This window comes from Kwoniella mangroviensis (genome assembly GCF_000507465.2).
Source record: "Kwoniella mangroviensis CBS 8507 chromosome 1 map unlocalized Ctg01, whole genome shotgun sequence".
NCBI classification, from domain to species: domain Eukaryota; kingdom Fungi; phylum Basidiomycota; class Tremellomycetes; order Tremellales; family Cryptococcaceae; genus Kwoniella; species Kwoniella mangrovensis.
This window is the reverse complement of record NW_027062533.1, coordinates 10,202,737-10,229,881: the sequence shown is the minus strand read 5'-3', so window position 1 is coordinate 10,229,881 and position 27,145 is coordinate 10,202,737. Positions and strand designations below refer to the sequence as shown.

The 27,145-nt window shown below is 44.4% G+C and overlaps 9 protein-coding genes across 9 annotated transcripts; 3 read left to right on the top strand and 6 right to left on the bottom strand.

Moving 5' to 3' along the window:
• Positions 1-737: 737 nt before the first annotated feature.
• I203_103869 (uncharacterized protein) lies at positions 738-3,505 on the bottom strand (the record flags this gene model as incomplete). The annotated part of the gene is made up of 3 exons (XM_019147335.1): positions 738-2,463; positions 2,543-3,228; positions 3,332-3,505. 3 exons carry the CDS (start codon positions 3,503-3,505, stop codon positions 738-740), a joined length of 2,586 nt encoding a protein of 861 aa, XP_019003000.1.
• Positions 3,506-4,137: 632 nt separating this feature from the next.
• Positions 4,138-4,764, bottom strand: I203_103868 (uncharacterized protein; the record flags this gene model as incomplete). The annotated part of the gene is made up of 4 exons (XM_019147336.1): positions 4,138-4,231; positions 4,290-4,378; positions 4,464-4,616; positions 4,675-4,764. The coding sequence occupies 4 exons, from the start codon at positions 4,762-4,764 to the stop codon at positions 4,138-4,140; spliced, it is 426 nt and encodes a 141-aa protein (XP_019003001.1).
• Positions 4,765-5,147: 383 nt separating this feature from the next.
• I203_103867 (uncharacterized protein) lies at positions 5,148-8,818 on the top strand (the record flags this gene model as incomplete). Its single annotated transcript, XM_019147337.1, has 14 exons — positions 5,148-5,539; positions 5,604-5,626; positions 5,692-5,757; positions 5,854-5,934; positions 6,020-6,190; positions 6,284-6,485; positions 6,592-6,822; positions 6,894-7,342; positions 7,444-7,528; positions 7,625-7,749; positions 7,841-8,046; positions 8,133-8,249; positions 8,333-8,495; positions 8,571-8,818. The coding sequence occupies 14 exons, from the start codon at positions 5,148-5,150 to the stop codon at positions 8,816-8,818; spliced, it is 2,559 nt and encodes an 852-aa protein (XP_019003002.1).
• Positions 8,819-8,974: 156 nt separating this feature from the next.
• I203_103866 (uncharacterized protein) lies at positions 8,975-11,160 on the bottom strand (the record flags this gene model as incomplete). The annotated part of the gene is made up of 7 exons (XM_019147338.1): positions 8,975-9,713; positions 9,851-10,076; positions 10,182-10,349; positions 10,423-10,625; positions 10,710-10,798; positions 10,862-10,964; positions 11,012-11,160. The coding sequence occupies 7 exons, from the start codon at positions 11,158-11,160 to the stop codon at positions 8,975-8,977; spliced, it is 1,677 nt and encodes a 558-aa protein (XP_019003003.1).
• Positions 11,161-11,461: 301 nt separating this feature from the next.
• Positions 11,462-15,276, top strand: I203_103865 (uncharacterized protein; the record flags this gene model as incomplete). The annotated part of the gene is made up of 13 exons (XM_019147339.1): positions 11,462-11,770; positions 11,833-12,015; positions 12,067-12,194; positions 12,253-12,398; positions 12,453-12,772; positions 12,822-12,862; positions 12,933-13,187; positions 13,256-13,307; positions 13,394-14,226; positions 14,291-14,404; positions 14,473-15,020; positions 15,123-15,184; positions 15,250-15,276. 13 exons carry the CDS (start codon positions 11,462-11,464, stop codon positions 15,274-15,276), a joined length of 3,018 nt encoding a protein of 1,005 aa, XP_019003004.1.
• Positions 15,277-15,623: 347 nt separating this feature from the next.
• On the bottom strand, positions 15,624-16,938 carry I203_103864 (uncharacterized protein; the record flags this gene model as incomplete). The annotated part of the gene is made up of 2 exons (XM_019147340.1): positions 15,624-16,177; positions 16,251-16,938. The coding sequence occupies 2 exons, from the start codon at positions 16,936-16,938 to the stop codon at positions 15,624-15,626; spliced, it is 1,242 nt and encodes a 413-aa protein (XP_019003005.1).
• Positions 16,939-17,281: 343 nt separating this feature from the next.
• I203_103863 (uncharacterized protein) lies at positions 17,282-18,536 on the top strand (the record flags this gene model as incomplete). The annotated part of the gene is made up of 5 exons (XM_019147341.1): positions 17,282-17,443; positions 17,554-17,736; positions 17,820-17,905; positions 18,032-18,116; positions 18,213-18,536. 5 exons carry the CDS (start codon positions 17,282-17,284, stop codon positions 18,534-18,536), a joined length of 840 nt encoding a protein of 279 aa, XP_019003006.1.
• A 586-nt stretch (positions 18,537-19,122) lies between these two features.
• On the bottom strand, positions 19,123-21,726 carry I203_103862 (uncharacterized protein; the record flags this gene model as incomplete). Its single annotated transcript, XM_019147342.1, has 9 exons — positions 19,123-19,415; positions 19,498-19,920; positions 19,981-20,039; positions 20,118-20,136; positions 20,205-20,425; positions 20,527-20,590; positions 20,667-20,740; positions 20,821-21,037; positions 21,153-21,726. 9 exons carry the CDS (start codon positions 21,724-21,726, stop codon positions 19,123-19,125), a joined length of 1,944 nt encoding a protein of 647 aa, XP_019003007.1.
• A 689-nt stretch (positions 21,727-22,415) lies between these two features.
• I203_103861 (uncharacterized protein) lies at positions 22,416-26,870 on the bottom strand (the record flags this gene model as incomplete). Its single annotated transcript, XM_065517410.1, has 7 exons — positions 22,416-22,642; positions 22,717-22,812; positions 22,876-23,198; positions 23,346-23,563; positions 23,675-26,043; positions 26,116-26,720; positions 26,794-26,870. 7 exons carry the CDS (start codon positions 26,868-26,870, stop codon positions 22,416-22,418), a joined length of 3,915 nt encoding a protein of 1,304 aa, XP_065374228.1.
• Between the last annotated feature and the right edge of the window lie 275 nt (positions 26,871-27,145).

Genomic DNA, 27,145 nt, shown 5'->3' with positions numbered 1-27,145 from the left:
TTTTAAGTGATTTGGGTAATGTACGGGTAAATGACATTTAAGCTATTCGATTTGTATAGACCGTAAAAAGGAAGAACAATTCCAGAAAAGCAAACGCAAACTCATCGCTTTTATGTTATACCTGACAGGATACCATGACACCACTGTCCACGTAGATAACGTACCATTGGATTCCAGCAATTCATAACTTATAACTCGCCATCGATCGAAATTATCCCCTACTCGAGTATCCAATAGATGATGTATCTCTTACTCTTAGTGATTGTGAGCTTGGTCAGCGGATGATAGTTGTGTCAGGAGGAATGCGGGGTGTGACTGCAGGTACGTCACAGGCACGATCGACGATCTGTTTTTGACGGTTGTTGTCGATGGGATGCTTGTGGCTGCATATCTGCGATTGGGAGTTTTGGATCTTTAACGTTATTAAGGAAGAGGTAGGTATGCATAATCATTATCATACAGTGCTCATACGAGGCATCTATAGGTTTAAGTCTGATGCTTGTATATATGTACAGTTCATTGGTCAAAGGTAGTAAGTATAGTTGTTTTATGGTACAGAGTTTGGTTGTAATTCAAGACCAGTCCAAGCATTCATTATCAACTTGACGCATGTTTACCCATTTCATCCTCAGTATAACCAAAGCCGAGAAAAAAAGAAATTCCTCTCATCATCGCTCGAAAATACCTTCCCAATATGTTGATGTAGCCATTCAGGTTCATTCACATTCAATCCTCTTCTAAACCACCTCACCTCTTCTCGATGATACCCTACTTTCCTCTTCCCTCTCTAAATCTCTCAGATACCTCTCCAACTCCCATTCCTCAACCCCTTCACCAGTAGTCATGGTATGGATGGTATGTATCGTATGATCACTTGATTTTTTGATCCTGTTGTCCTGTCCATATCCTCTACCTAAACCATATTTTCCATCGTCATTCCCATCGTTGACGTCATCACCGATATCGATATCATCTTGAGAAGGTCTTTCTAATTGAAAATAATATTCTGGACTCTGACCTTGCTGTTGATCTGCATCTTCAAATCTACAATTTGTATTCTCCATTTCCATCTCCATTTCCATATCATCTGCATTCTGGGTGGTATAAGAAGAATGATTGGAATCGGGTGGTGGAGGAACTGTGAAATCCGGTATTTCCCCTCTTTTGACTGGGTATATGGATCTGGGTGTACCGAAAGTACCCAGATTCGGATCGAAATAACTTTCTACAGTACCTAGATTCAACTTCCTTTCTCTCTCCCCGGAAGGTCTCGGTTCGGGGAAAGGAATAGGAGTAGACCATCCATCACCTGCTCCACCTCTATATGGCATATCATCAGATATGTCGGATGGTTTCATAGACGGTTTGAAACGTTTCATTATTCCCAATGGATCTTTCCTTGACATCCTCGAGTATATCTTGTTCTCATTAGAAGAAGCTGGAGCAGGAGCGGGTAGGCCCATAGAGTTGACATTCTTCATTGATAATGGTCCACCCGATTTTAAACCTAAACCTTCGGTAGATTTCTTACTTCTCAATTTGGCTGTGCCCATACTGTTCAAAGGGATATTCGTGAGATTGAGTGGTGAGCCTAATTGTATATGTGACTTGTTCTTGGTCAGACCGATATTCAACCCTAAACCATTCGGTCTTCCTTTTCCACCTGGGTTCTGTGGCTGGGATAAAGCGAGACTGGTAGGCGTTGAAATACCACTTGGTTGGAATGGCGATGAGAGCATTTCAGATTGTGTTTTGGTCAATGAATTCAACGTCTGTTGAATGACAATTTGAGCCTGTGTCGGTCTGGCATTAGGTTGGGGTTTGGAAATAGGTGTGAAGATTTCTTGAGATTTATCGAAATCAAGTGAATCTTCAACAACCACCTCTTTTTCTAAATCAGGTGGATTGTCAATATCTCGAGAAGAAGCAGGAGACATGATTATATCACCTAAATGCTCTTGTTCAAATCTAATCACCCCATCCTGTTCACCGTCTTGTCCACGGGGAATATCAAACCCATCTCGTTTAGGAGTTTCGGGTGCTCTCCTAGGTAATTCCTTGAGGAAATGAGATGGGGAGAGATTTTGGTTGGGTTGTAATTTAGGTTGACCGATAGATGATTTGGGTGTTCTCCTACCGCCTTTGGGAGTTGAGGGAAAAAAATCGGGAAGATCATCGTGATGACTTGGTCGAGGTAATCCTGCTGGAAGAGGTAAAGGAGGTGTACAATTATCGATATTTGCAAATGGATGAGTAGGATGAGCAGCTGATCTCATAGATCGTAGTGTCGTATTGGACGATTTCTTTGTTAGAGCCGATCGGATAGTGCCAAAAGATGATTTTCGAGGGATGGTACGTTCGGGATCTTCGATTGAGGGTGGAAGTGGAAGTGAAAGTGGGAGTAGCAGAGGGGATGGTAATGGGTTGTGGAACTCAGGCATTGGAGGTATGGATGTAGGTGGTCTATATTTCCAAGGAATAGTTATGGGTTCAGCTTCATCGCTTCTTTCTTATCATGTTTGATAGAAAGATTAGTACTTACATAGATTGTTTGTTCTTCTTTGGTGTCAGACCTAACCTCTTTACCAGACCATTCATCATCCTCCTACTTCTCCCTGGAGTCGTTGGTATAATGATCTGAGATGGTACGGGTGGTACTTCCGGCACACCTTTCGTGGGGAAAGGTATGTCCAAATCCATCCTATCTCTATCGGTATCTTCGGACTTCCTACCTTTATCCTTTTTGGATTTCGTAGATTTCGTAGATTTGATAGTCACTTTCGACCTACTAGTCTCATTGGATTTTCTAGGTTTGAACAATCCCCCTTCATCCTCGTTATTCTCATGAGTATCGATCGAAGATCCTTCAGTGGATGAAGACCATCTAGATTGCAGTTTCCCACTACCGTTATAACTATGTTTCTTGGGTGTGATTGTAACTCTCAGATTACGCATTACACCCTCCAGAGCCCTTTCCACACCATTATCGACTCCTACGGATTTGAGCTTCTTAGGCGAGACGGAGGAGGCGGTGGTATGGATGATAGATGATCGACGACGTCGTTGGGGTGTACTGAAGTTATTGTTGGGGTATGAAGACGGTGGCACGAGATGAGCGGATTTGAGGGGCTCATGACCATGGACTGGTGGAGATTTCGGTGGAGAAGGGAAGGAAGATAAGGTTGGAGAGGGGGTGGGCACGCAATTGGGGAACATTCCTGAGGTGAACTGCGGTATGTATTATTTGGTAGCCTCTCTGATATAGATCCAGTATGGGTTCAGTGGCAAAGAGCACAAACAATTGGACGGTTGAGTGGTCGAGTGGACTTACCAATCCCGAATACCCATCATTAGGAGTCAGACTTTCCCCACTGAACCTAGGACGAGCTTCCTGATCTTGTTGGGTGTTATCAAACATGAATGTGGAGGATGAGGTCGGGAAGGGAATGGATATCAATCCCTTGGCTTGAGATCGTTTGTGTCGGAGTGAGTTGGAGTTGGTCATTTTGATGCAATCCAGTCGACTCTATCGACGAGATAAGATAGGATGGACCGATGTGCAATTAGAAGATGAAACTATGTTGAGTATGTTGCTGTTGCTATATAGAATAGAGAAAAGCGATTAGTATAGAGGAGGAAGAACGAAGTGAGAAATCGAGATCTGATCTGATTTGGGTACATATGCATAGGGTTGATGAAGTTGATGCATCAACAATCCAATCGGTCTGTGATAGGTCTGGAACAGAAGATATCAGGAATCAGGAATGTTGATGACGAGTTAGTGATTGTAGATGGTCATTCAACCAATCAACCAACTTTCAACCTCATCCGCACAGACGAAATCACACAACAGGATAAACAACCTGATCTCACGATTAGCCATGGATGCATGACACTCCAGCTGTTGGTTGCAGGTGTCGGTATCATTAGAATGGATCCAATATCCGCAAATACTAGAATGGCAGCTAATTCGAATCGGAGTACTGTACGATTACCAGATGTTTGTCTTCTTCCCTATGAAATACCATGTTGTGTTTCAGGATTGCTCATGTTTAGGACAAAAGGGTATATAGTGGTGCATGGTATATCGTGTTCCGCATCGTCTTCATCTCGAGACATACATCCCTTTGAGGGTCATCACTCAAATAGCTTGCAATGTTCATCCAGGATCTTTTTCAGTTGTTTGGGTCGTTTGTTAGGTATCAAAGCGAGTGCGGTGGGTGTGTTCTCACTGTGTGACATATCAGTCACGACATACTATGGTGTGACAGTGTGCTTGTTATACTCACGGTTGTTCTACCCATAGATGATAGGGTATAGGACTAGATAGATAATCGAGCTTGGTAGTTATCTCCTTTAAGCTATTTTCATCTTGTATCTATACCAATATCATGCTCAGTGTCAGTCATCATTCTTGCACGAATGAATTTTGCATCCTGTCGAGTGGAACAAATTCGGCTCACCTCCAGAACCACCTTTCTCATCCCTTGCCACCCTCTCCCATCTTCTCCTTCCAGATACCTCCTCACATCAGGATGATCCCTGTATCTATGTAAGACAGCAGTAGCTGCGTGAGCTGATTGCGCTAATAACGGTCCAACCGGCCATTTGTGTACCTATCATCCCACAGTATACATCAGCTTGCATCTTCGAAAAAGAGTTGAGATAGCTTACGGTGAGTAAGTCACGCCGTATGATTATCTGCATGACTAGTCCGGTAGGTTTGGGAGGTTCCTGCGATGATGTCGAGGTTGAGGTGTACATTGCGCGTGAGATGGAGGGTGGAAGGATTCGACTGAGTGACGTAGCACGGAATACCAGCATGCGGTGTGTTCTCACGAGATGCTCTTGCACCCCAGTGTAGCTCACTACTACATATGACCTGATCTGATTCATGGAACGATGGACGATGTCTACCTCTCTCCTCTATTCTGTTCGGGATGTCCATGTCTTCGAGGATGGGGACACGGGCCTCCGCCTCCACTTGACCTCGAGCAAAGAATGTCACTATGAGTACTTTGTGCAGTTGCAGCTGGATGCTAACACAATCATATGTTGAAACTGTTCCACTCTTTTCTTCGCTCGCACATTGTCAAGTACCAATTGGCTATTCTCATCGATCTGGACCAAGCTGATATACACACACAATGGCCGTAATACGCCGTCGACCTATCACACCTTCCATCTCGGACCATTCGATACCTGGCCCTTCGGCAGGTCAACGAAGACCCCAGCAGAAGCTCTGGAGGAGATCAAGGTTGCTTCTCTTCCTATTCTTCTCAGCAAGTTTATTTTGGCTATATAACATCGCTTCATCTGTATTTGAGAATCTCCCATCTTTAGCCTCTCGAGATACTCAAAGGTTCAACGAGGGTTTTACCAAGATTCGACTTTCTGATTTAGAACTTGACATACCACCGGGGTATGTCATTGGACATGCGGATTTCGGAGATGGACGAAGTAGGACATGTAAGAAGGAATTTGTCCAGCCTCAGAGTGAGGGGTGTAATTGGGTGAACGTGAATCTCGGTAATGGAGGGTGAGTCACACTCTGATTGACAGTTGATCTGTGGAGGTATAGAGGTTGATATGGAATTTAACAGGTCTGAACCGAACTTGAGTGGTGGTATGTTACCTGGTATACTCACGGAAGGATACAGCAGATGCTGATATCGTCTTGATGCTGGATAGGTATGATACCCTCTGTCGCACCTCCTTTTGGAATGACTCGATGGACACCGCAAACGAGGGAGAACTGTGAGTGGGTCTCTCGCTCCATCTGCCCAGCCTCATCAGACATATTTGATCTTTTGCTTAAAGATCGCCTCTAACCATGATGATTTTGGTTTGTAGACGTATCGATGTGCCCATACAATCAGACCGACACGAAAATACACGGTTTTATCGGAACACATCAACCTGCTATATGGATGGGTAAGCCATAGTTCACTTCTTATCTGAAAACAAGGATCTTGGGTTGTGTATGACCCAAGCGTTGATTTCGGTGATCGTCATATAGGGGAATCTGGTCCGGTGGAGATACATGCTTCTCTAGGAGAAGTCATCACTGACTTTGAGAAAAGGGGATTAACGTTCAAGAGGGAAGATGAATACGCTAGTCCCAACTATTATAGGAACTTGTTGGATGTTGGGAAAGATATAGGGGACGTGGAGATTGAGATGTCTGCAAGTGAGGTAGTCGTCATCTGAATGAACTGGTCTTCTTAGACAGTAGGGGTTCAAACGCAGTGAGGTTTCTTCGCTGACTCCAAATCTTATGTAGCTTCTAGGGTAGGACACATTCGATATACCTTTGATCCTTCTTCGGAATCCATCAAACCTCATGTAGTACTGCAGACCAGTAGGAAGACATGGATCTTACATGGTGATCAGCCTGACGATAAGGTGCCTTACTATCCTAATGGGTATATCGAGGTTGATCTGGAGAAACAGGAAGTCAGAGGATGGAATGATGAAAGACAGGAGTGAGTGATCAGCAAAATTAAGTAAAAATCTCAAAACCCCATGGAAAACTGAACTCTACAACAGTCACATATGGAAGATATGCTGATTGATTCTTTTCTGCATTAGTCACGTCTTAGTGGGAGATGAACTGCCGGCGAAATACTTCAAGTCATATTTCGTCGCCCGATTTTCTCAACCTTTCTCCGAAGGAGGTATCTCACATGCTGGTAAAATACAACCTAATGTCTTACGAGGACAAGGAAAGGTACTAGCTGGATATGTCCAGTTCCCAGAAAATACGAAAGAAGTTGAAGTCAGAGTAGGAGTCAGCTTCATCAGTCTTGAACAGGCCAGTCGGTGAGTTCTACTTTACTTTCATACACTACCATATCGATAACATAGGAGAGCTGAGCATGACATAACATTAGGAATATCGACCTTGAGATCCCATCTTCTCAAAGCCTCGCTCAGACATCTCAATCAACTCGATCCCAATGGGCCGATAAGCTCGATTTACTTTCAGTAGAGGGAGCGGCACCCTCCAATTTGACTGTCCTATACACTACTTTCGCCCATACGCTAGTATACCCATATGAGATGTCCGAACCTACCCCTCAAGGATCGATGTATTATTCAGGATATCTAGATAAGGTGGTTTCGGGAATTAGTTATTCCGGTTATTCTATTTGGGATACGTTCAGAGCTCAGTCTGCGTGGTTGATTTTGGTCGCTCCTGAAAGGGTTGGAGGGATGATCCAATCGATAATTCAGGATTATAAAGAAGGTGGATGGTTACCTATGTGGAAGAATGTTGTGGAGACTAATATTATGGTGGGGAGTCATGCGGATAGTCTAATTGCGCAGGCTATGAAAGTTGGTGAGTGATTGGAGCTGGCTTGATCAGCACTGGAGACTCTTGCTACGAGGGCTGTTGAAGCCGGGTCAGGTGTGAGCTGACCTGGAGTGTTCACGCTATAGGTGTAAAAGGATTTGATTATCAGGAAGCGTGGCAGGCTGTTAGGAAGAATGCTTTTACACCTCCTGATAGAGATACTGAACTTCGGTGAGTGGATATATACCTTCCAGTGTAGTGTCATCTACCCGACAGCAGCGGTGGTCATTGTTGTTGATGCTGATGACGACTACTTTCATGCATCAGCTTTGCCGATAGAGAAGAAGGTACACCGCAAGAAGTCAGAGCGGGTCTGACGGAATATAAGAAACTTGGTTATGTAGCGGATGATCTGCATAGTGAATCGGGAAGTAGGACATTGGATTATGCTTGTGAGTGGTTATCGATCTGTTGAGTATATTTGTATATTTCAGAGGAAACGGGGAGAAAGTACTGATTTGTTGAATTGTTGGTGTCTGAAAGATGACGATCACGCTGCAGCTATCGTAGCTGATATAATGGGAGCTACGGAAGATGCAGCGTTGTTACGTGAACGATCCAAGAATTACAAGTATTTGTATAACAATCAGACGGGTCATATGGAAGCGAGGAATAGTGATGGTTCGTGGGCTGGTCAGGAGAAAGGTTGGACGGAAGGTGATCATTGGGCTTATACACTGGACGTCATGGTGGGTTCCGCTCGCTCGTGTTCTGAAGGATCGACTTCTATGTACGAAGGTTACAATCTGAGCTGATGTGTGATTTATTGGTACAGCACGACGTACCTGGCTTGATCGATCTGATGGGTGGTGAATCCAACTTTGTTGATTTCTTAGATAGACATTTTGAGAGAGGACATAATTTACATACCAACGAACCCTCACATCATATTGTGAGTATTCATATCACCACTTCTCGTTGATTAGATAAATTACTTGTACTCACGCTGATGATGTGGTCTGTTCTTACCATTAGCCATACATGTATATCCTAGCTTCAGCCCCACACAGGACACAAGAATGGGTACGCAGGATAGGCGAATCGGATTATAATCATACTGCCGATGGATTATCAGGTAATGAAGATTGTGGTCAGATGTCAGCCTGGTATCTTTTTTCCGCTATGGGATTATATCCAGGTGAGTGTGATGCAGAATTTTGATTCTGTTTCTCCTAGAGAACTTGATCCCGACATGATATATTATATCCTCTAGTCGATCCTGCAAATGCAACTTATGTCCTTGGTGCACCATTCTTCGATAAACTCACATTGACATTACCATCTACCGGAAAAAACGTTGAGATCAAAGCGAAAGGTGCAAGTTCAGGTATGAAGTATGTCAAGAATCTACAGATTGATGGAGTGGACCATGAAGATGTCGTGGTGCCGCATGATGTATTGGAGAAGGGCGGAGTATGGGAATGGGAGATGAGAGGTGATCATCAAGTTTGGGGGATGTAGGTGGATCTATTGACCAAATGTAAACGATCTTATGACAATACGTGTATCGTCCTTTTATAGATGAGATACCAAGGGATAATATGTATATAAAACCTCTGCCAGCCATAGCTAAAAAAATATGCAAAATGCATTGTCAAATGTATAAAGTGTATAAATCTATTCGTCTTTTAACAATAAGACAGAATTGATCCAAAGTGAACCCCAGATCCCATATACCCCAAGAGGATAAGTCAAGTTACCCAATTCCAACCAATCTTTCGCCAAATCCAAATCAACATCCAAGCTATACTTCAATAACCACAATACTAAACCCGGTTGACTAACCACGAGTATCAAGTATTTAATAGATTTGGGAAAATCCGTGAGGTAAAGCAAAGAGATGAGAGCTAGAAATATAGATTGGGGGAAATTGATCATTGATAAAGTAGCTATTAAACTTCCGTACAACAATCTTAATAACCCTTTGATAGATCGAAGTAATTTTTCACCTGCTTTGATTTGATTACCTTTAACCCCTCTAAGCTGCCGCTGCAGCTTCAAAATCAGAGGACCGATGAAGAATGAACACCAAGCGATCGGATGACAGGATGCGATCCAGAATACGAATGATCCGATAAATCCAAAAAGAACGTAGACCAGACCTTCTAATGGATTGGGAATATCAAATCCCCCTATGGTGATAGATGCAGAAAGTAAAATTGCCGAAGGTAAGTAATGACCTATAGGTATGAAATTCCATGGTCTAGGGAGTAGATAGAAGAAATACGAGGCGTGAAGACGTTCGAGAAGGTTGTTTAGGGAACGTAAGGATGATTCGAGCGTGCGTCCCAAGGTGTGAAAGCCGTGTGGACCCTCGGAGGGAGTACAATATAATGTGAGGGAATCGATACGATGTCTGGGAAAATCAAGTGGATTAGAATATATACAAGTGAGAGTGAACCAAGCGGGATTGTATTCTTGGTCGAATTGGAATAGAAGGTAATGTTGTAATGTTCAAACGAAGCTCAGTAGGTTTGGAAGTGATTTGCTCACCTCGCTAACACCCCATGAGCTGCACTTGCTCTTCCAGTTATCATATATCCGAAATGGCTTAATAGATGTTTGGAGGCCAAAAGATATTTACCCAACCATTCTGGACCTATCGAGGGTACTTCATCAGGTATGTTGTGGTATCTTGTCGGTACCCCTCCAGTGAATTGGGCAACTCTCGAGATGGTATTTAGTATATCTTGATTTGGTAATCTACCGTTTACTCCTTCTATGACCACCAACCATGAGAAATCAGCTGAATGATACAAGCAAACTTGGAAATTGCTAGTATGCTATACCTCACAGCTGAGTTGGAAAGGTTAATTTTACTCACCATAGAACAGCCCGATATGAGAAAATGAATGACCGGGATAATCAATGTTCAACCCTGTCCATATCACTCCATTAAACAATGTAGAGTATTCTCTCATGAACCCTTCTAAACCTTCCATATACCCTTCTCCAACTACTAAGATGAAATCGAATGCCCAATGATTTTGATCTAAATCACACTTGGTTCATCAGCTATATGTAAATATTGAGACTTAGTGGGAGCTGTGGTCAAGCGATCTCACCTTTCAAGAAATCGCCCATAGCTAACAACGTAGCTACCCCTCTCAAATTCGGTGTTCCATCCCTTGAGACCCAATTGGCAGATACTAGAATACTCTCCGTACCCTTTGATCGAGGTGGTTTGACGTGAGCGTAAGTTGATGTGGAAGCGTTGGATGTTGATAGACCAGATGATGAGAATGTATCTTGTAGATATGCTGATCGTCTAGATAAACCACATCGATGGATCAGCTAGTTATCCCTAGGCGCAGGCGAACGTCAAAGCTCGACGAAAGTGTTTTGAGCTTACTCTTCGAATGTACCATTGACTATTCGCTCTAACTTATCTAAGTACAGATCCGCTTTGTGTACGTTACCCCAGTCAAAGTATGTTGTCACCTATAGACGACATGTTAGCTACTCCATATCTGAGAATGGACTTGTGTTAACGATCTAGCTCACTTGACCAGGTTGTAAGGCATGTTCATCCACATATGTCCCTTTCCATAATCCCTCATATGGGATTGCAAACAACCACAAGAATCCTGCTGTAGCCAGTATCGCTCTATATAAGGTATAAGCTTATGTCATACTGTTGTACAAGTCACATACCGGATAAGTGGTATTTTCTCCCATATCACTCCCAATACTTTCTTCCGCCTCGCTATCGTCTTGGACACTGTCAGATGCTCCGAGGTGAAATTGACGCTCTTTGGGTCAGGACGCGGACCTGCATTCCTTCGCCGTATCCTTGATAACATTGTGCTGCTTGCGTCCGTTGATAGAGTAAGATGCAAGAGATGGACGACAATATCTGTAGTTGCTCTTTGACCTGTTTTACGAGACACGTATAACCACGAGGAGATGCGGGACCCCACCTCCACACGGGCACTCGCACGGACCCTCCATTGATTGTGATTAATGTTGACTTCTTCAAAGTTGACTAGACTGTATATATATGACATTTGCATCCTTGTTTCCTTGTTCCCATCCTTCATCGTGATCATTCAGAAATACAATGAAGATACCTTAACATTCCAAATCAGTCCAATATAACCCACAATGGCTCCTAGAAAGGGACCTCAACAGGATTGGAGTTGGATCCACACCGTCTCTTCCCCCGATCAAATCACCAGGCAACATCGAAGAAGGGCAGCGGGTCTACATGACCTCACTCCCTGTCCGTTCAACTTCAGTCTGGCTACGCCTACCAAGGTGGAACCTGAAGATGATGAAGATGAGGTCATCGAAGTAGATGCGAAAGGAAAAGCAAAAGCGAAAGCCAAACCATCCAATAATAAGGTACTGGGATGTACCAAGCAGAGATGTCTGAAGAATCCGATGTGTTATAATCATATAGGGGCTGAGAAGGTCAGCTGTCTCTTCGCATTGCTTTTGTCCTTGTTCGAAGATGAGCTGACTGTTCTTTGTAGGTGGTACATCCCGATGCAAAGAAGGATTATATCGATGAACATGCGGGACTCATCCCCGTCGACAGAGAAGGTCCAGCTGGGTTAAGGAATCTGGGTGCGACTTGCTACGCAAACGCTTTCCTTCAACTGTGGTTTCATAATGTAGCATTCAGAAATGGTGTCTATGACTGCGTCACTACGGAAGTAAGCTTTACTATCCATTGTAACATCAATGAAGCTGACATTCATGCTCAGTCTACACCGCTCTTCCACCTCGCGATGGTTTTTGGCATGTTACAACACTCGAATAGGCAGGTGATAGATCCGATGGGATTGATAGAAGCTCTGAGATTGGAGAAGGGAAATCAGCAGGATGCAGCAGAGTGAGCCGCTGGATCGTTATCTCAGTTCAAGCGCAGAATCAGCTTACCCTTCTGCCAGATTCTCCAAGCTGTTCATGTCTGTCCTTGCATCCGAATTCGCCAAACACCCCAATCCGAAAATCCGTTCCTTCCTGAAAGATCAATTTGAAGGTGTGATGGAGTACTCGACGACCTGCAAATGCGGTCATAAGAGTAGTACGACCAGTAAGCTTCATTGAACCAGACTCGGAAGCAATAGCTTACATGTTCCTCACAAAGGTACATTCCTCGAACTCGAGCTGAACTTCAAAGACAAGTCTACTCTTGAACAATGCATAGAGAGTATGCAGATACCCGAGATACTTGAGGGAGACAACCTGTATAATTGCCCTTCATGTGGTCGACGGAGAGAAGCTATACGAAGACAGGTACCGATCAAATACCCACCTGTGCTCCACATGGCTCTCATGCGATTCGTTTTCGACTACAAAACCCTCTCGAGGAAGAAATCACCTGCTTCGATCACTTATCCTAAGAATATCACTTTGGGTGATGACGAGTACCATTTGAGAGCGATAATAACGCACGAGGGGAAAAGTGTAAGCTGTCAGATATGGACTATCGATCACAGCTGATACACTTAATTAGGCACACCACGGTCACTTTATATGCGAAGTCTGGGATGAAACGTGAGTTTCCTTATTCTACCGTCGTGGTTTCGACATAGGTCCTTGACTGATCCGTAATCTTTGGCCGTAGCGAGCAGTCCTGGCTCCTGTGCAATGACGAAGAAGTCACGAATCTCTCTGATCGCCCAACGAAGAAGGCTAGAAAAGCACTCAAGCTGGATAAGCTCGATGAAGAAAGGTACAGCTCGAAAGACGCTTACATGTTGGTCTACAAAAGGAAAGATCAAGGTCAAGTAGCATCGAAACAACCGCCACCTGTGATCTGGGATAGAGTGATGGCCCATAATGTGACATTGCTTGAGGAACAGAATACAATTGGAGTGAAGTGAGTCAGACAGTCTCACCAAGATCGGCCAAGTCAGATGCATAGATGCTTATGGATTCTGGAATTAGGCGAATGCAGGTTGAAGACGAATTTGACCAACTCTATAATCTCAAGAAGCATGTCATAAAGAATCTACCAGGTGTGAGTGTATCAGCATCTTCCTTCACATAAAAGGTTTCTCGATATTGACACTTGGAATCGAACAGACCGATCATATCATACCAAAAGATTCCCTCATCAAATGGTTGAAAACCCAACATTTCGTAGAACTATACGAACCCTTCGACATGTCTCCAATTGTCTGCTCCCACGGTGGTATTGATCCCGGTAAGACCGATGAATCAAGGTTGATCTCCGAAGAAGCTTTCGATCAGATCCAATTGTTGAACGATTGTCCTCAACTGGCTATCTGCTCAGTCTGTGTGGAAAACGGGTACCGTAGAGAGAAAGCGCAGTCCAGTTTGGATGGTCAAGTCGAAGCTTTTGACGAAGCCAACGTTGGAGATGGCGATTATATAATATCGAAATCATGGCTCGATCAGTGGCGTAATGGGTCTTTACCGCATGGTAAACTGCCTTCCGATGACGATTTCAGCTTGGTCTGTGAACATGGTGGAAGGTCAATCATACCTATAAACAAACGAACAGCTACGTTCTCAATAATCACAGCCGAGGCTTTAGCAATACTCAAGTCGATAATCGGCGAATTCGAAGTGATACAGGAAGTGCAAGACGAATGCGAAGAGTGTTTGTCAATGACCGAAGTCAATCTTGAAATACGCAAACAGAGATTGGAGGAAGTCAAGGCAGATAGACAGATTAGGCGAATGGTCAATAAAGACAAACCGCCAGCATACGGATTGGACTATTATGCCTTACCTTCCAATTTCATCAGGGAATGGGATAGGTATATTCGAGGTGACAGAGATGAACCAGAGCTGGATATGGGGTTCTGTGAACATGGGTTGTTGGATTACGATCCTCAGATGGAAAAGCCTGATATTTTGGATAAGAAGGGTTGGAAGATGTTAACGGAGAGGTGAGTACAGAGAAAAATTTCGGTGATTCACATGAGATCAGCTTTTGTTGACCTTCCTTATTAGGTATGGCGAGAAAAAACCTATCGTAATCCAATTCGGACCTCACACAAGATCCGGTAAAAAGCATAATGTGGAGATGATGGATCCTGGTGTCTGTGGGGAATGTTCTACTGCGAGGTAGGTGTTCTGTCAGCTGACTTCTTTGACATGGTTGATGGTAAAAGCTGATATTTGGGCTCTTACAGACGATCGGATTTCGACGTCATCTCTATCCCTATAGTAACCATCATCGCATCTTCCCCCTCCCATAGTAAACCCGTCACGCCCATTCCTTCAGGATCAGGCTCCGACTGTGGTCCAAGAGGGAATGGATTTCCCCCGAATAACGGGTTCAACCGGGCTTTCAACAACAAGAGAATGTCCAATGGTAAATCGATAACCATCTATGGTGGTCGATCAACGAGATCCAGATCGAATAAATACCAATATGAAGGTACGAAAGATACGTTCATTAAAGATATAAAAATACATATAATGGATAAAACTGGTGGTAGACTTACACCAATCCAGCAGAAGTTATCGTACCACAGTAGAGAGTTGGGATCCGATGAGACGATCGGAAGTATCGGGTTTCTGAAGGGTGATGAGCTGGAGTTAGAAGAGATGTTTGAGGCAGTTGATATTGGTGATGATGATGAGGTCGATGTAGCTGAAGAGGGAGGTGGAAATGCAAAGAAGAAGAAGAGAAGGGTGAATGAGGGATTTGGCGGGACGGCGTTGTTAGCGAGGATTGGTAAGTTCAAGAAATGACAATGTCATTCTGCCACGCGATCTTCTCTTTAATAGAACAGATGAGGTTGAAAGCGTTGTGCTGATTATGAAAATACTGCTATAGCCTGTCCGGATTGTACGTTTGAGAATGATGGTGCAGCAGCATCCTGCGAAATGTGTATGAGGGTAAGTCCGATAGTTCCGCCAGGGAAACATGGCAACTTTAGCTGATTCGCGGTATTTATGAACAGCCTTTCCAGGTTGATGAGATCTTATGAGATACGAGCTTAACGAACGATTGATTTTACCAAGCATTGTGTATACATACCCTGTATTGGGTTTGACATTCGAGAGTTACCTGGCATTGTACTGTATATATATCCATGTTATTTGATGACCCTGATGAAATTCATGAGAATCGTAATATGAATGAGATACAACATTTTATCATTAATCATTATTTTACACATGATAAGTATACACGATGGCTCGAAGCTCTTCAAAATCCCAAGTCCGACGACGATTCCTTTTCCTGCCTGATTGTCTGAGTCACGTCCATGTCAACATTCGGTAAACTGACCGATGATCTACCTTGCCTTCGTTCCAGATCCAATCTGTATGACGATCACCTGCGCCAAGGTTTCTTTTCCAACTTATCACTCAATTTAACCCAATCTCTCGTTATCCCACTTTCCACCGGCGCCTTCTCCTTAAGTAATGGACAGTCTTCCCACCATGTCTTCCGATTCTGCTGAGTATTGAGTGGACACCAATTTTGATGTTCATTAACTAAATCGAACACTTTCTTCTCGCCCTGTTCTCCAGCAGCAAAGGCCCACAGACCGATACGTCTCTGACATATTCTACAATGTATGATTTCCGTGTTGTCCTGTTCTTTCTTTATATGATCGGATGGCAGATGATTGGGATAATAGGGAAACCATCCAAATAGACTTGATAAAATTGATTCTCTACTGATATCTCCGTCTGTCTGTTCAGAGGGCGATTGATGAGATCGTATAGACCGTATCAGACATTCTTCCTGAGTTGAGGATAAAGGTGATTTGACTTGAATGGTAGATAGAGTCGGTATGGAAGAATGTATATTTTGAGCTAAGGGAAAGAGGTTTGAGGAAATTAATGGATGGAGGATATTACGTAGTTGGTCGTATAGTTCATCTATCGGTCCATACACCTCAGTCAGCTGGAGCTCATAGATCTCGTATGAAGTTTCTGGGACAGCTGAACATACCAGGAGACCTCCTTATTCTCCATGCACAATCTTTCTTATGTCCCGACTCGAACCCTCTACTGAGCCTCTTAGATACTTCTTCCCTCACTCTTTCATTCCTTATATCATCCATACCGTCCAAATTCAAGATATTTCCACAAACTCCACAATGTAATGTATTTCGAGCACTATTGGTCCATCCATGAAGAGAAGCTTTGGAAGGTGATAGATGATTGGGAAGTAATGGTGAATACCTATGGATCTGATATGACCTCAATCTAGATAATAGTCCAAGTGGAGAATATGGTAAATATTCTTCTGGTGATGGTAGTTGTGCGATAGGTTGAGTACAGAGGATGATCGATGGAGAGAGGTGAGTGATAGGAGGTGGGGTATATATCCTTGATTTCTTTGATGGAGATGAGGGAAAAGATATCAACGAATCTAATGCTTCTAAAAACCTTTTACGCGTATATCGCTCTTTCACCAATGTTATCTCATCAGTATTCTCTTCTTTAATGAGGCTGGTGTCTATGAGATCAACTTCGATATCGGGTATAAGTGAATTTAAAGGTGGATGAGCTTGAATGTCCCCCTGGTCCTCTTCCGTATCGGAAGTATCAGAGGTGAACGCCCATTCATCATCTGCGTAGAGCAGCTTAAATACGTCTCGGAGATCTGGGTCGGTGTCGCTAGAAGGAGAGGGCATTTCGAGTCTTGATGTGGTTGGAGAGTGTGGAGAGTGTGGGTGGATGTCCAGAAGTGACTGTACGAGATAGAGCAGGACGATGAAGATGTTGAGGATTGGCAAGCTGCTCAAATCAAACAACGAAGATGATCATCCGTCTATCTTCCACGTCATCACTTTCCTTTCCTCTATAGATTTACTCACTGGTTCGAGGTAGATTACAATTGTGCAATTGTCTGTTTAACTTTTCTTCCCTCCTCCCATTCCAGCCAGCAAAACATAAACCCGAAGAACCAGAGCAGGAACCAAGGGTCATCGAAGCGGATCAGAACAGAAAATTTACAAAGAGACCCGGCCAATCACAATGTCCTTCGACCCATTCGAAGCTCGAATGCAATTCCTCCAACTACTTCGTAAACTCAATGCGTCTCAGCCGTCTATACAGAAAGTTGTCGGGTATGCCATCAAATATGGCTCGAGGTGTAGTGAGGATTTATGGGAATGTATAGTAGAGCAATGTGGGAAGGTGAGCGTGCACTTTGTGATTTCACCCATGTCCGAAAATACAATAATTGTTCATCTTGCTTGTAAGTCATCAGGAAATAGCATAAGCTGATTTGATGGACGCATTCATAGGGATCATTGAACACGCGTATCAATATCTTATACTTCCTCGACACCCTGCTCGAAGCTTCTCTTCCACTGGGACCTGTCGATGCTCCGTACCCTCAACTAGTAACGCAGAATTTACAGGATATAGTGGGAAAAGTAGTTCCGGATGGACGAGATGGGGTACTGAATCTACGCAGTGCAAAACAGGTATGTCAACTTGAACTCGGCTCGTAGAGCTGGCTCGCAATGTTCTTGAGGAACGAACAAGCTGATGTGAATGTGTGGGGTAGATATTAGAAAGTTGGAGATTAAGGAGGGTTATAGACCATGATGTTGTTGAAGAAGCTTTGAAATTCCTGGAAGGTAGGACGCATAGGTGAGTATGGTCTGATATCTCCAAACCTTCATTATTATCGGACTGTCCGGTCGGAAAAATGTGCAATGATGTACAGAATCCTTGCTCATGTCATTTCTTCGATATGTCTGTGTATGTGTTTCACAGCGACGATTCTTCGAATAAACGGAGTCATGAACAGGCTTTTTCGAAGAATGAGATTCTGCGAAGGATGGAAGAGGATCGTGAAAGGGTGAGTGCGAATATCGTTTGTCGCTCCCGATGGTAGATCATCGCAAAGTGTCGGTTAGAAGAATACGGCTGATGGTTTCAATCGTGCATATCACAGCATAAACGCCTAAGAGAACGAATATGGATCCTCCCAATCCCACCTCTCCATCCTCAACCATCTCAACTCCCTACTAAACTCAAATCATCCCCATCCACTACTTCACCATTTACACCTGCCTCACCGTCCAATTCGAAACCTTCAAACGCATCGACCCCAAATCAAGGTAAGATGGCCCCACCTCCTGTACCCGTGGCCGATAAGGAGAAAAGTCAAGAGGGCGAAGGAGGTGGTCTCGAAACCGCTTTGGAAGTGGAGTTCGAACAGGCCTGGGAGGGGGTTAGTGATGTTGACGAAGAGGAGTTGCAGAGGATGAAAGAGTGAGTCATTCCCTTTTAGATTGATATTGCACACACTTGACGTCTTCGAGGGCCATTGCTGGATGAGGATGATATGCTGATCACTGTCATTCGTGTATAGAGACATGAAGTTAGCTAAATTAGATACACCGATAATAGCGTCATAGGATCAATCCCTTCGCCTCTACATACACCTGTTGTATAAGTATGACTCATCTGTATGCTATACTATATAACATATCACATTTCATGATCGTGATTTACAATCTTGCTTTCATCTGTCATGTTTCAATTTGACGTGAATGTTTGCCCATTGTTATTGTTGGTGATATGACATTCACGAATCATTCCATCATGGAAAGATGTTACGCTTAACACACTACCATATTCATGCATTCATTGTACGTCATGTAAAACAATCCTATGACTGGATCCAGAGCACGCAAATCACTTAAATTATAAGGATATACAATGAGAAGGTTCAGTCCTATACAAACGACAGTACTATCAATTGTCCCAATAACACATCCATTATAACATACCGAACTGTCAAATCATCGTCCATGAACTGCACTTGTATCGTCTCGCCCTACCTTCCCGTCCGATGTAGATCAAATACCTTTTTCTAGATCCCTAGATCTCCCATCAACTCCCTCTCCTCCAATCCTAGCATCTTCACCCGCCTCCCTATCCCACTGAGGTTCCAGCGCCTCATCTCGATTAGTCTTGACTTTCCTCAATTCATCCTGCCTCTCCTCTTCCCTCTCTCGCGGCGTTCCTTTCGACTCTTCTTCGATTGTATGCGGAGTAGAGGGGGCGTATCGCGATTTGCGTCGCAGGTATGGTCCGTACTTGTAAAATAGGAATGGCATTGGTGCGCATGCTATAGCAAGGACCGCAACGACTATTCGATTGCAAGAGTTAGCAGATCGTACGTCTTTGATCTCGCCGCGGGTAGGAAAGACATCATCATCATCGTCACTCACTAGTCCCGGCAATATGCAATCCCAGATTTCTATACATCGTCACAGCGAACAAGGGGAACGCCGCCCCGAACAAACATCGCAATACAGCTAAAGCCGCCAGTGCACTAGCCGCGTAGAGTGTGTAAGAATCGATAATGTAATTGACCATACTGTTGAATATCCATAAAAAGCCAAGTCCAAAGGGTATACAGGATAGGATTGACCATATCCAATGTACGGGTGGTGCAGATGTCCATGCGAACCACATTAATCCGATAGGTAGTAGGATCGCCGCAATACATGCTAAAGGAAGTCTGGTCTCGGGAGGTGTAGGTCTACCAGGAACTGTGGCTTTCTTGTACCACCTGTCTCCTAAAGGGTTGAGAATGTTACCTAGGACTAGACCAAATCCCATTCCCAGGAAAGCTAGTCCACCTTGACCGACTGAAAGGTAGCTATAAGTCAGCAAGAGGATGAGGCGAAGATGGATGAGGGTTGACTCACCTGACCATCCTCTGATTTCTTGGTAGATTAGAGGGAAACATGCGAAGAAGAGGTATAGACTAGATCAGACCACCAAGACCGTCAGCTTGGCTGTAATGCTTTGTCATGAGATTGAGTATCGGTACTGGTCGACCTACATTCCATATACAATTGCACCTAGTATCAATCCAGGTGAGCTTGGTCCTCCTTTCTCTCTGATTCGGAGGAGTATAAGCCTTGCTCACCATATATTGCCAAACATCGAACAATTACTTCAGTGAAGAGCAACTCAAATGGTTTCAATAGACCAATCTTGATAATCTCAGATTTTGATTTTTTCGCTTTATCGAATTTAGCTATATACACTTCACCTCTGGACGATGTATTGAGTTGTTTGGCTTTACGACGAAGGATCGTAGGTGCGTATGTCTCAGGCATGATCACTATAGTCGCTTCTGTTACGATACTACGACGAAATACAGGTCAGCTAATTGAATCAAAGGATCTCATTTCGGAAGATCGACTGGGAAGACTTCTCTGTAGATGGAGTTTTCAAAATTAACTTACAGAGCGTATATAAATTGGATCCAATATACCCATCGATATCCACATCGTTCCGTGACATATCCGCCTGGATTGTGTACAACCGGGTAAGTTCACTTCCTCGTGTAAAACAGCGTCAAGCTATGTGAATGAAATTCGCTTACCTACTATTGGACCGAGTACTGGACCGAGAAAGGGTGCCAAAGAGAAAATACTTGTTGCCATAGCTCTCTCGTGTCTTACATTTTTTCATAAATTGATGGTCAGTTCAAAGTATTGATTGGCTATTTGACAGGATTATAGGTCGACACAACTCACGCTGCCCACATATCACCAATTTGACCACCAGGATTGGTCAACGTACTACTCCCCCAGAAACCAGCTAAGAATCTCATGACGAGTAACGTCCGAGTGTTATGGGACAGTGCAGTGCCGAGGTTGAACATTGTAAAGAGAGGGAAAGAGACGTAAAAAGCGACATTACGACCCCATATTTCAGAGATAGGGGCCCAATTCAATGGACCGAGGGCGAAACCTAAATTTGCATCATGAACAAAGTCAGGTCGAGACAAAGGTTCTGAGAGATGAGAATGTCCATGAGAACGATACAAATAAGTGGATCTTGATGCAGGAAACAAAAAGTGACTTACCAAGTATGAACAAGCTTATACCTGCTGTACTCAACTCCCTACTCATTCCATACTCCGGTATTATCTCTATCACGGTTGAACTATAACTAACACTTGAGAAAGGAGGACATAATGCTGTGATACCAATCAAGAGAGTTAACATCCATCGATATTTCTTCGACCAATTGTACGGGTTCGTAGGATCATTAGCGGCGAAATCGACTAGATATGGGTCGGACGATGTTCCTGAGCCTGGATAAGTGTGTTTGAGTGTCGAGTCTGACTGAGAGGGAGAGTGGAAAGGACGGAAGGGCTGTAAGATGCGTTGGAGTTTTGATGAGGGTGGTGAAGGTGGAGGGATGGAAGATGGTGTAGGAAGGGGTTTAGTCAGGATTGTAGTGCTTTTAGGTGATTTTACAGAGACATCTTGATTCTGATATGGTTTATCGTGAACATTCGAGGGGTCTACCGATTTCGAAGATATATCTTTATCTCCACTAGCACGTGAATGATCACCCGAAGGTATATCTTCGCTATTGAACATTGTTGAAGTTGAAGATAGCGATGAAGGGGTATCCAAATCGGTTCGAGGCATTTTCACTATGTCCAAATATGCGTTGCTCCTCACAACAGAACTGGACAAACGTTGGGATTTTCAGGCCTGGATGTTATCGACACAGTGGACCAGCTGGGGATCAACGGAATATTGCAAGATCGATGATGATTGTATTATAAAGTCATAAACGCGTGGAATCACAAGAACCATTGATACAAAGAAGAACCAGAGACCAACTTTGCTTTAACATAAAGAAAATGAGTATCATCCACTCCAATCATACCTTAAAGACACGAAAGGAATACGCTCCAGCATCTCCACTCATCGTTCACCACTCCCATCGCTCGTGATTAACTTTTCTCTTTTCCTGTACATCCCTTTCCGGGTTCGCTCATCTCCGATAGACTTATCGGTCGATCCGAAACCAAAGGGAAGCAAGCTAAGCTAAGGGATCTAGTTGCCGAACAACGTGCCGAGAGCAAGGGAATCGCTGAACTAGAATATGGTGTATATGCATGATCGACTCTCTCAACATTCCACCAAATGTTAATTACTGTCAGCATAACCGCAAGGTAAACAAGGCTGATGATGGGCAAGAGCAAGTGGGTGTATATACTACCTTCATCACCTTAAAGCTTTGATTTAAACCCGTCATTCCATCCGCATCACCCTGCATGTTCACTGCTATTCCGTCCCGATCAATCGATCCTCGCACTCAATCGAAGACATCACCCCATGATCTCCTTCTCAACCGAGCTTCTCAACTTCTTATAATCCTTCTCTTCAAACCTTATCTGATCACAAGTCTTCATGAAATTCTCAGGTAAGAGCAGACTGTCCTGAGGCAGATTCTGCAAATACTTTAGTATCGTAGTTGGGTTTTTCTGTAAGCCCATCAAACGTTCTTTCGATAAAGTAAGGATGGCGAATGAAGCGATGAGAAGGAATCGGGGCCCTAAAAGTTGAAAGATAAGACAAAATCAGGGTAGCTCGACATACCAACCAACCACCATGTTAGATCTCACTCACCCTCTGATACGACCGCATCGATAACTCTCAGGGTTGTGGGCCAAGGTAGACATCTGATGAACAATTGACTAAACCATTTATCGAGGAAAGATATTGCTACGGATGTGGATAGGACCCTTGTCAGCAGATATACCAACATACAGAGGGAAGACGGCTTACGATGTAGTCCGATCTCATTGAACAATTTACCCAATTTCGGTTCTTCCTTCATCAACAAACCCAAAAATACCGACGAATCGATCCTCAATCCTGTCCTATCCTTTGAATTGGTATAGTAATCCTTCAAAGCGGAATTGACCAATCCACTCAATAACCAGAAACTATCTTCTGCTACACAATGTATCAACAGCGCTCCAGCAATCAGGGCCATCTCGGACCGATAGCCTGAAGGGGCGAAGTTGGAGTATGCACGAAGGATCAGACGGAGATCTTGTTGCCCTGCTGATTTAGACGAGGCGAATATGGAGTGATCGGGGTATGCGCTGTGATCTCACAACGTGTCAGGAATCGAATCCATAACTGAAGACTTGCTCGAGCATAGATCGAGATGGAAAGCAACGGCACAGGTCGATATACGGATGTGAAACCGACTTTGGGTCTACGTATTGTATGAAAGAGATAACACTCACCCTGCGACATCCTTATCGATCCTCCCATCCTCCAAGCCATTATCATGTGCGATCAATTCCTGATACAACCCCGGTGTCCTAGCTGAAAGCGTGTTGGCCATGAACCAAGCCCATACTTTTCCCCGAAGCGAAGAAGGTACCCCAGCGTCTAGGACGAGTTTACGGACTTTTTTAGGTGGGGAGGTGTTGGGTGGGAGGGGTGTAGAGATGATCGAGAGCTGACCAATCAGAATGAACGATACATTAGTATTGTAACTCGGATGCGATCAGACCGGCGGGTCTCGGTCATTCCTGCAAAGCCATAATAGATCGAATGAAACCAAACTCACCCATTTCTGTTCAATGGCTCTATGATCCCCTGGCTGACTTCTACTCTGGAAGATCTCCGGTACGGGTGATCTATCTTTTAAGAATCCCCACTCATCAGTCTCTGGTAAAGCTCTCAGAGAATTTATTGAATTTTGCGAGGTCATCGTCGACTGTCTATTCAAGTTTGGTCTTTGTGAAGCAACCGTGAATGATCCAGGAGATATAAGTGAATTGTCTTCGATCGGTGATAATAGTACTCCATTCGAGTTCTGCCGTTTGGGTTGAATCAGTTCGAAATCTAATCCTTCAGCTTTGACAGTTTCTTCTACGAAATCTTTATGAGATATCGCACCGCCCCTCGAAGTGATAGACGAAGGCGTAGTAGAGCTTTTCTTAGGTGTCTTGGAGTTGACTGAGGAAGTGAATGAGAATGAAGTGGACCTCGCTGATCCGGGGATCGGCAACGATGGCGTAGATCCACTACCATTTCCGTTACTTATTCCATGGTGGTGCACAGACGCAGGTGTCGAAGGGATAGGTAGATGATTGACTGTTGCGCTCGATGAGGATGGCGAGTGTGTACCTGTAGGTGGAGTTGCGGGGTTCAAAGATGATTTCCTACCACCGAAGAAAGATCTCTTCACGGAACTAGCAGACTGAGGCACCGGCGAGTTGATGGAAGGGACAGGTAATGGGGGAGTTTGATCGATTTTGATTGACAAAGCCGGCGGTGGAGGTGTAGATTCTTTCTTGGCCCCCACACCTAGAGTTTTGGCTACGGTAGCAGAAAAGCTTCGCGCCCTAGGTCGACCGACCGAGAATGGTGGACTGGGTTTAGCGAGATCGGCTTCGAGGGTTGTATTCGGTGTAGATGGTACAGGCGAAGTCGCACTTCTGACAGGGTGAGGGTGAGGGGGAAACGGTGAGGCTTGATTCATTGTATCTTCGTTAGCCAGGATAGGTGATGCTAGCGGCGAGGTAGCTCTTCGGTGAGCGTCATGTGGTGAAGATGCACGGCTTTTGGAGGAAGGTAGTCCTAAGCCAATGGGCTCGTGTCCGTGAGAAGACGGCGTAGGGGTGGGAAGGACGGGCATTCCTGGACCATTCACTAAGAAGGTGATTGGTATGGGTCCCTTTGAAGCCAGTAAATCAGCTTCCATTCTTCCCACAAGCGTTAGGCCCCTGGGTCGTTTCCCATCAAAGGTAGATCTAGCTACATCCACTGCCTGTCGAGTAGCTGATACGCTATGTGGCGAAGAGGGTGATCCTGGAGCTGATTGATGCAGGTGAGGTGAAAGGTTAGGGGAATGGGTCCGAGGGGGAGGAGGCACCAAGCTGTGAGCGGAGATTATACCATTGTCGGTCACATCGATCTTCACTTCATTTTCGTCGATAGGTAAGGGCGAAGCCAAAAGAGTATGGCCGCTAGCGCTCTTCGTCATTTCATGAGCCACTGTCTCATGGCCAGCCGAAGATGGAGCATGGAATGGTTCAGCATCGTGAGGTTGAGGGGTAGCGATGTTCGTCGACTCTTCTGAATCATGGGTGGTACTTGCTGTTCTCTGACCGGAAGTGGTGGAATCAGAAGGGCTGCTTTGGTGCGCAGATATGGAAGATGAACCATGGGTAACGTGCTCATGAGGGTCATTCCCAGCTGATTGCATTTCGCTGTCATCGTTCTTCGCATCAGTTGAAGGCGCAATAGCTTGATATTCTTGGTGTGGTTTGAAAGGACCGTTGGTGGATTCGTTTTCAGACTCCTCCTTCTCCCTTTCTCTCATGATCCTCAACCTCAGTTCCGTGGCTACCGATCTTCCACCTTGTGCAGACGGCATATCTATCTTGTGGAAATGGGACTGGTTAGGCGTGGTGGGCGTAAGTTGATCTGATAATTTGGGTGTGATTTGGATTTGGTCTCCTTCTTGATTTTCCTCCTGGACTTGAATTGTACCGTTTGGATCGACATTATGGTGACTTTGATTTGCCTGAAGGATTTTCTTGGCCGAAGGTAACCTGAAACTCTCTGTTTGTGGACTTGGACTCAATCGATTGTCCATCGACCAAGCAGGGGACGACAGCCCCGGCGAAGCACTGCTCACGCTCAGCGGTGAGGGAACTTTGCTAGCTGCTTTGGCAGCTCTAGATAATCTCTTCTGTTGAATTGCTAGGCTCATTCGTTTCGCTGGACCGTACATGCTCTCTCGAGCGTAGTCGTCGTAGATATCCCATTCGACGTCTTTTTCGTCTTCTTCTAGATCCCGTTCATCTCCATGTTCACTTTCATCTTCGCTATGAGTCGAGGATGGACGACGGTGGAGAGACGCAGAAGCAGATTGTGTGGGTGGTTGATGAGGTGCAGTAAGCGATGCAGTGGACGGGGACTGATAGTCTGGATAAGGTAAGATAGCAGTATGATTAGCATAGAGATGGGCTTGGAGTGGTGTGATTGTATGGAACAAACCTTTGAGCTCTTCCAAGCTATCAATCGATATGCTGCCATTTCCATTCTCATGGTCATCTTCACTCTCGTTACCGCCCATCATGAATCCACCAATGCCTCCGAAAGCTTCACTACTGTTGTTTGATACTATTGAACTTCTTTCACCAATCTGTTGCGGTTGCTGCTGTTGATCGAAAAATCCTTGTTGTCGATTATCCTGTGATAACGCAGGTGAAGGTTGAGGTGAATCCAATTCGAAAGGCTCCGAGATCCTTTTCACTTCTCTCCGACTTCTCGTTGCCAAGTGTGACTGCAATTCATCGATCCCTTCTCCCTCTTCCTCATCCTCGTCAGCGCGGGTGTAGTAAATCGGTTTGGTAGGTTGAGCTGAGCTCGGACGTGGTGGTGAAGGGACAGTCAAGATGGTTTTTGGTAATTCTCTGATATTTCCCGGGGGTGTACTACTTCCAGCTAAAGAATCGAATTCCACATTTTCTCTTTCTACCCATCCTATCACACCTTCACATGATGCCAGTAAGACTTTGCCCAGATCACGAAGTAAGATCAGTTCATCTCCTGATATATACATCAGCTGGTCGGGAGCTTCGGCAACGCAATCCGTCAAGCTACGATAAGATGCGACAGTCAGCTATGTGATTTCCCACTGGGAGAGTAAAAGATAGCGAACGGAGAACATACGCTACGCCTTTCCCTATACCTCCTCTCTCAGCCAAAGCTATCAAGTCATTCAACTCTCTTGGATCGAGGTATCCCATTGTCGCCGCGGTCTTGTACGATACAGTTGATAAATGAGTATTATAGAGGATATGAAAAAATTAGTTCGGCATTGATGATGTCTGAAGGGGGCTTAGCTGAGCATGGTTGCAGTATGTGGGCAATGGTGTATCGAGTATTGAATGAGTGTTCATAGGGAATTTGTACAAATTATTGACATGAAAGATGTGTCCTGACCTGACGCGTCCATACAGACAATCGACAACAATTCTGAAACACGAACCCATACCACACAGTACGCGGAATCAAATCGAAC